At 38.6% G+C, this 7863-nt stretch overlaps 1 protein-coding gene and 1 long non-coding RNA gene across 2 annotated transcripts in view; both read left to right on the top strand.

Moving 5' to 3' along the window:
* LOC103129545 (alpha-tectorin-like) overlaps positions 1-4296 on the top strand; it is a gene marked incomplete at its 3' end in the record, with an annotated part of 13058 nt that extends 8762 nt beyond the window's left edge. Inside the window, exons 13-20 of the mRNA XM_016665183.1 lie at positions 1310-1498; positions 1583-1866; positions 1978-2255; positions 2353-2472; positions 3211-3395; positions 3484-3644; positions 3797-4048; positions 4134-4296. Of these exons, the coding sequence (XP_016520669.1) occupies positions 1310-1498; positions 1583-1866; positions 1978-2255; positions 2353-2472; positions 3211-3395; positions 3484-3644; positions 3797-4048; positions 4134-4296 (1632 nt within the window). The remainder of the gene's footprint in view (positions 1-1309; positions 1499-1582; positions 1867-1977; positions 2256-2352; positions 2473-3210; positions 3396-3483; positions 3645-3796; positions 4049-4133) is intronic.
* Positions 4297-4381: 85 nt separating this feature from the next.
* Positions 4382-4702, top strand: LOC107834230 (uncharacterized). The gene is made up of 2 exons (XR_001660018.1): positions 4382-4480; positions 4573-4702. It is a non-coding gene; the product is annotated as an uncharacterized LOC107834230 (long non-coding RNA).
* Positions 4703-7863: the final 3161 nt, after the last annotated feature.

Below are 7863 nucleotides of genomic sequence, written 5' to 3'. Positions count from 1 at the left end.
TGAAGGTTTTTCCAGGAGTGGATCAAGCTGTGTCCCTATGGAAAGTTGTGGCTGCCAATATGATGGATTCTATTTCAATGTAGGTTAATTAGCTCAGAAAGTTAGAATGTGGGAGCTGATGTAACACTTCCAGAGTGTCTTTGAAGAATGAAAAGATTATGTGGTGTTGCACTTCAAGGCTAATGCCTTCTTGTGGGACATATCAGCAAAATCATAAAGAATCTGCCAAAATTTTAAGATATTCATGGACCTTTACAAGTCTCCTTAGTACAATTTCTAGGTATCTGAAAGTGTTCTTGTCATCTGATGCTTCCTGTTGGCATATGTAAGGATGATTCTGTCTCAGAGGCAAAAGAATATGCGGACTGAAGCTGGACTTAATGACACTAAGAGAGGAAGTAGCCATTAGTCCAAAATTAACCTAAAGAGCAGGGTATAATTCTGCATAACTCCAAATGCAACTCAACACTGAAGGGTCAGGTGCCCTTTACTTAATAAAATGGTATCATGTGGAATGAACTAAAATGTTTAGACATCAACCAGAATATTTGAAGGTTGTGGGTTCGATTCCAGTTTCCACTTTTGACATGTTAGTGTCTCCCTGGAACATTAGTTTCCTATCAATTTGTGGATCGGTGTATGAATTTGTCCAGGTTTTCAATTGCGAAAATTCTAATGAATGTGGCTTCTGTTGTTTTTGCATGAATGTGGCTATTATGTAAAGTACATTGAGTGGCCATGAAAACTGTACAACCTATATTCAGTCCATTTCCATTGCCCTTTTGAGTTTTTATAAGTTTGCTAATATTAGCAAACTTACTAGCACATTTACCGTAATTCCCCTTTAACTATTTGAGTAGTACGTGCTTTCAAGACAAAAATCAAGTATGACAACAAGTTACAAACATCATTTCACACAATTGTTTGGTATCCATTTTTGACATTCCTTCAGTAATTAAAGTCTTAACTGACAGGAAGGAGTGGAAACTTGGCAAAGGCAGATCTGGAATCAGAGTCTGCATGATGCAGTTTTGCAGCTATGTTTTCTTCTTACTGTTCTCACACAACTTAATACTTTCACTATTCTTTAAACTTGCAGCCTGGTGAGTCCTTTTGGATAGACGGTTGCTCCCAACAGTGTGAATGTCGTGCATCAAATGTCCTGCTCTGTAATCCCTCATCATGCACTCCTGCACAAGAGTGCACCATCAGAGATGGCCAGCTGGGCTGTTATGATGCCATGTCTACCTGTACTGTATGGGGTGACCCACATTACGTCACTTTTGATGGAGCCTTGGCTCATTTTCAGGGATCATGCTCTTACATCATCACTGAAAGTTTAGACAGCAACAGCAACAATGAAACTCAGTACAAAGTCGTGGCTACCAACAAACACAGAGGAAACAATCTTGTGTCTTTCGTATCATCTGTTGATATATACCTCTCAAATCATCCGGAGAGTGTTCATGTCAGGCTCGGATCTAACAAGAGGGTGAAGGTAAGCTTTATTTTAAATTCAAGATCAAAAACAAGTTATCTTGTGCTAAAACCTTTGGTCTTACTCTCTGAACTCTCATAACAGGTAAATGGAGCTGAGGTTTCTCTTCCCACCACTACAGGAACGTTTGGTCAGGTGATGAGGCAGGGAAGTTACATAGTGTTTGATGCTGTTGATGTCGTAGTCCAGTTTGATGGCTCTAGTACATTATTGGTCAGGATGGGCCACAACTATCAGAACAGAGTCAGAGGAATGTGTGGGAACTTCAATGGTGATCCCACTGATGACAAAGTTTTGCCCAATGGTACTTTGGCGGAAAACGACAACCAGTTTGGCCACAGCTGGAGATCAGAGACAAGCCAAGCAGGGTGAGCTCAGACTTCAGTTTTTTGCAGTTACCCTAAAAAATCTGAACAATTGTAAACATTTGTTAAGAAATTTGCTGTCTTTACAATCTTTATGTCTAACAACTTTTCTAGGTGCAGATCCACTGATGAGAGAAGTGGTGATGGACTAAGTGACTGCCGCTTCATAGAAGAATACACAGAACTCTGCAGAGTCATCACCAACACCAGTGGCCCATTCAGTTCTTGTCATCTGCATTCTGACCCACAACCATTTTTCATTTCCTGTGTTTACGATCTCTGCCTCTACACACCAGCCAATGGCATGCTATGTTCAGCTGTCTCTGCTTATGAGAAAACTTGCACCAATTTGGGTCTAAGCATCCCTGACTGGCGCTCTGCTTTGCATTGTGGTATGTTTGCTTGGCTCAATACATTGTCAGAACAATGAGCGATTGATTGATCATATGAGATGAAATTCCTTTTGCCATTTTGATATATTTAATTCAGCTGAGATGGATCCCTGTGAACAGCTGGATTGTGCAGAGTATGAGTGGTGTGGTAAGAAAGATGGTGCGTATGGCTGCTTCTGTGATGATCGCCATCATAGACCCAACAATGAGAGCTACGGTAAGCGCAACACCTTTTAAACTTTTTGTTGTTCACATGAAGAACTGTAATGATAGTCACATAGAGCCAAACATGTTTTTTGGTACTTTACTGTTGGTGTTCTCTAAGTTTCAAGCATCATAATTTTTACTGCATTAGATGGATTAGTTCAGGGGTGGGCAACTCCAGGCCTCAAGGACCGGTTTCTCCTTCAACGCACCCGAGTCAAATAATGAGGTTGTTAGCAGGACTCTGGATAATTTGACTGCACTTAAGTGCAGTCAAATTCAATTCAATTCAATAGCTGAATTGAAGTGATTCAGCTATTGAATCACTTCAATAGCTGAAGTGATTCAGCTATTGGATTCAAGTGTGTTGGACCAGGGAGACAACAAAGAGTTGCAGGACACCAGCCCTCGAGGACCAGGATTACCCACCCCTGAGTTGGTCACTAAAGTTACCATGGATTATGGTAACGTTTTGTTAATGAATTCACCTGAACAATATCTCAAGAAACTGGACTCAGTATATCATTGTGCTTGTCATCTTTCTCTCTTTGTTCATAGACGGTCATGTTTATAAATGTTTGACTACGTCCCTCTTTTTTGATAATTTTTTTATGATAAATCTTACACCGGGTATGAACTTTCTTCCCAGGCTTCTTGTTAGGAAAAGAGACTGTAGATCTCAACAAGTTTTTTTATTTTTTTTTTTATCTGGTTTTGGTTATTATTATATATTTCTGTCTTTGGTGAGCAGACTCAAACATCGAATGCTCCAGCAGTTCTGGTACCATGTCAGTATCTCGCTGCCAGCTGTTTGAAGCGGGCTTCCACTCCAGTGCTCTCCATCTCCGAGACAGCTCCTGCAAAGGGACTCTCCAGGATGGACGACTCATCTTCCACTTTGACAATGACAACCATCTGTGTGGGACAGCTCTTAGGGTAAAGTTCATGAACTGGAACATCTTCTTTGAAACTTCAATAATGTTAATTCTGTTGATGGATGCCATTTTGTCATTTCACCGTTTAGAGCAATGGAACTCACTTCATGTATGAGAACACTATTCAGGGGAATGTGGATCCTCACGGAGGTTTGATCAGCCGCCAGAGGAATCTTCATCTGGATTTCTTCTGCGTTTACCCTCTGGCTCAAGCTCTCTCAATGGCTGTGGGCATCAACCCTGTGGAGAGGTGATCATACTGTTTTCTCCATGTGCTCCCTTCGAGAATTATGTCCAACCAGTTGATTAGTGATAATGTAATTTTGTAAACAAATTAGAGAAGTTTAGTCAGCCTATCAGACGTATTTAACAGGGTTGCCACATTAAATGTTTCTTCTGCAGCATTTTGAGAAAAAAGCTTCCTGTTGGCACTGGGTCGTATCGTATGAGGATGATCCCCTATGAGGATGAAGCCTTCCGCTTCCCCTTCAGCACTAACAGAAACATAGAACTGGAAGTTGATGAGATGTTTTACATGGAGGTGCGAACAGAAGGGGTGGATCAGCGCCAATTTGCCACAGTTCTGGACTCTTGCTGGGCCACACCAGTCAACCAAGCAAACTACCCTGTCCGCTGGGATCTCATTGCTTCACAGTAAGACCATCTTGTCGTTCTTTATAATTTATTTCAGTGTCTTTTTGTTGGCAGTCTAACTGATGCATCTGCTTCTGCTTCACAGGTGTCCTAATCCAGAAGATGGAACCGTGGAGGTGATTCAGAACGGTGTCTCCACTGTGTCTCGTTTCTCCTTCAGGATGTTCACCTTCACCAACCACACACAGATTTTCTTGCACTGCAGTGTCCACTTGTGTCTTTTGAGAAACAACAACTGCAGAGCTGTGAGTGTTTTTGTGGCTATACCATGTATAATTAAGTTGAACATCTGCAGAAGCCTCAATGTTGTTTTACTTTTTTTCCAGCATTGCTACCCGGGTCACCATGCTCTATTCAAGAGGGACGTATCTTACCATGACTCTGGAGCTCTGTCAATTGGACCACTGGTACTCGGGACACAACCGAAAACTGGTAAAGTTCTATTACACCTTCATTTCTTTGTAAAGACAAAGATAATATTGTGTTTTATTAACAAAATCTATCCACATCTCCTTCTTACATAGGTGGACTAATCCAAAGAAATGGTGCTTCAGGCCATCTGGCATCAATTGTTACCCTGATTATCAATTTGCTGATGACCAGAATTCTGGTCAAATGAGATCAAAGAATAATCATACATTAAAAGCCAGTAAATTTTTGTTTTGTGATTATTTTTGGTAAAAGGTGCTTTCTGGGTTTTGGTTTGTACTCGTAATTATGCAAAGTAAATGTGCTTTTCTAAGACTTGGGGCACGATTGTGCTTTAGACCATTTGTGGGACTAATGCAATGTTTGTTTTTTTTTCTGTGGAATTTTTTATCATTAACCGTTGGCAATATTAGAGATGATAAAATAGCAATCGTGTGCTTGGATAAAACTAAGGATATATATGAATAATAAGCTAATTAATGTTTACGGAAAAATCTTAAACTGTCAAACTGAATGAAATTAAGAAGAATTTTCTCATTGTTTAAATTATATTTAAGGATGTTTTGTGTGGTGGGAAAAATACTCAATTTAAAAAGGGGATTAATAAATAATTTAAATAAAGCCTTTCATGCTTTTTCCTGTTGATAAAAGCCTTAATAAACTATGTTTTGGGTCTGACATGTTCTGTATTGTATTTTATTCAGTTAAGGATCTTAACAGCTTATTTTTAAGGGACAGATTATAACATTATACTGTTTTATACTTATGTATATGTGTTAATTTTATTTTGTAACCAGGTTGCTGTGTATTGCAGATTTCTGCCCAGGTCCCTCTTGAAAATGAGATCTGGATGTCAATGGGGTTTACCTGGTTAAATAAAGGAAAAAAAAAATAAAAAAAAAACATCAACAGTTATAAAAATGGCTTAGTAAATATTCTCATTCTCGTTAGTCTCATTAGTGGTTGGTAAACATCTGTAATTAGACATGATTTTTGTCCCTATAATATTTAATAAGCTGTTAGAATTATATCATTTTGTTTTTCCCTTGGTATAAGTCAGGATGAAGTTGGAGATCTGGTCTTCACCCACTAGATGGCGGGAGAGCAAAGCTAATCTGACAAAGATTACCAGCAGATCTAACCAAACCAGTCCTTGGTGCTAATATTTTAAAAATGTGATGATTATATGTTATATACATGATGGGGTGAATATATATGCTTTTTCTTCTTCATCTGATCATCTATCCTGTGAGTAGCTCAGTTGACTGGATGCAAAATAGAAGAGTTTAAAACTCCTAAGTCTTCTGTCAAACCTACTTCCCATTTGGGACACATTCTGTCTTCTCGCTCATTCATCATCTGCTGCCATGGCATCACTTTGTCATGTTCTCCTTGTGAGACAACACTCCTATATGGGCCGTTCAGCACTTTGCATTGCCTTGTTGCTGAAAATGTGCTATATAAATAAAATTACTCTTACCTTACCTTCAGACAGTAGATTTAGTAAAAGTAAGGGAAAGTAACCTATTTTTTGTTTGTATTTAAAACATATTTACTTATCATTAGTATTATAGGTTCTGAAGAGAAAGTGAGATGTCCAGTACAAGGGAAAGACAGAAAGAAAGCTGAGAAGGAAGTCGACTATGCAGGCATGTGAAGGGGAAAAGGGGAAATATGAGTGACAGCTTGTTGACTTTTACTAGCTGCTGAGGACCCAGTGGATCAAACTGGATTCCCTCATGAAGTCTCCTGTGTGATGTATTGAAAGAGTCAGCCAGGGTACCGTCTGACGTTTGACCTGCTTATTCCCCATTTACCAGACCTGATGTCAGCCCTGTTGATCACCTGCGAACGGCTGCAAAGAAAGTGGTGAAATCTACACTTGAGACTTGTTGTAAAGCCCATATATTTTCTCTCCTTCCATTAATAATAGGAATAAATCACACATTTGGATTTAAAAAGCACAGTCCAAACCTTAGTGGTATTGCCCAGCTGATAATATGCTACTCTGCAAAGATTAGTGATATGCCAGTTAAATCTCAGTTTTTCAAACTAAAGTGAATCTAATCTGTTATGGTCTAATACCCTTAAACCAATTTAATATTGTTTTTTTATATATATCCTCAGTAAGACTTTGACCTTGTCAGAAACATCTCCAAGACCAAGAAGCAAAAGGTTATCAGAATCTTAATTTGTAGTTACATCATTAAGCATTAAGATGAAAGTTGGTACCATGCCCTGAATCAGATTTTAACACTTTATGATTGTTTTTGTTAAGGCAATCATTTCACTTGTGAAAATTATTGAAATGTCTGTCTTCAGTGGTCTCCTGGCTAGAGAAGGTTTTGGTGAAAGAACATGGCTTCATTACGGTCATGTCTGAAAGATAATAGTAAACTCATGTGCAAATATAGAACTTACTTGTGTAACCGGATCCTTTCTGTGTTGTGCTGGTTTTATGTAATGATCAGGGCCGTGACACGGGATTTCTTTGAAATCGATGGTTTCTCGATATATTTCTGATGAGAACAACAACCTTGTTGTTCTCATGTGTAGGACTTGGAGCAACCCACTCCAAGTCCTACACAAAACAAAAGTACAAAACTAAAGTTAATCCTGCTATTTCACAATCGTAGGTTCACTTAAATATTTACATTACATTACACACCTCTCCCGCACGACAACATGACAAAAGGGGAGGTTTAAGGAGCGCAAACAATTTAAAAACAATACCACAGAAGAAGAAATAAAAAGGAGGGGCTTCCAATCTTAAAGTAACACAATTAAAACAATGACAGTTTTTAGAAGGTGTTTCAATCAGGTAAGGAACAATATGAATAACCAAAGAAAAAAAGAAGCATTATATTGTGTAATTATAACATTTTTTACACTTGGCCAAGAAGCTTGTAGAAACTGAATCTAGCTGGCACCATAAGATAAATTAATGCTATTTAGAGAAATAATCATATTTAAAAAAATTTTACTCACAAGAAAACCAAAGTAATTCAGTGCTGTTCTTCAACTTTCATATAAGGTTTGAGACAATGGTCCCACTTCTGCCATGTAGCACCGGTAACAAGCTATATGGATTTTTACGCCCTAGCCTTGTGCTTGGTCAGAATATGATACAAATAAATATAACTTACCAAACAAGGTAGATCCCATTATTTTTCAATAAAATACAGAAACGTGGCTCCAGTTGTCAGGGTGGTGGTAGAAGTCCCAAGAGAAAGCGGAAACAGAAGTCAAAGTGATGCCACTCGCAGAAATTTGTTTTGTTTTTTTATTCTAAATTAAGATATATATATGGTATATAGGTGCTGGAGGAACCATCATGGGAAGACAAGCCCCTACATGGGATGTACCACCGACAAATAACTGAAGTG

The sequence above is a fragment of the Poecilia formosa genome, unplaced genomic scaffold, assembly GCF_000485575.1.
Source record: "Poecilia formosa unplaced genomic scaffold, Poecilia_formosa-5.1.2 Scaffold555, whole genome shotgun sequence".
Taxonomy (NCBI): Eukaryota; Metazoa; Chordata; class Actinopteri; order Cyprinodontiformes; family Poeciliidae; genus Poecilia; species Poecilia formosa.
The sequence above is the reverse complement of the archived record's forward strand: the minus strand, read 5'-3'. Positions and strand labels throughout refer to the sequence as shown.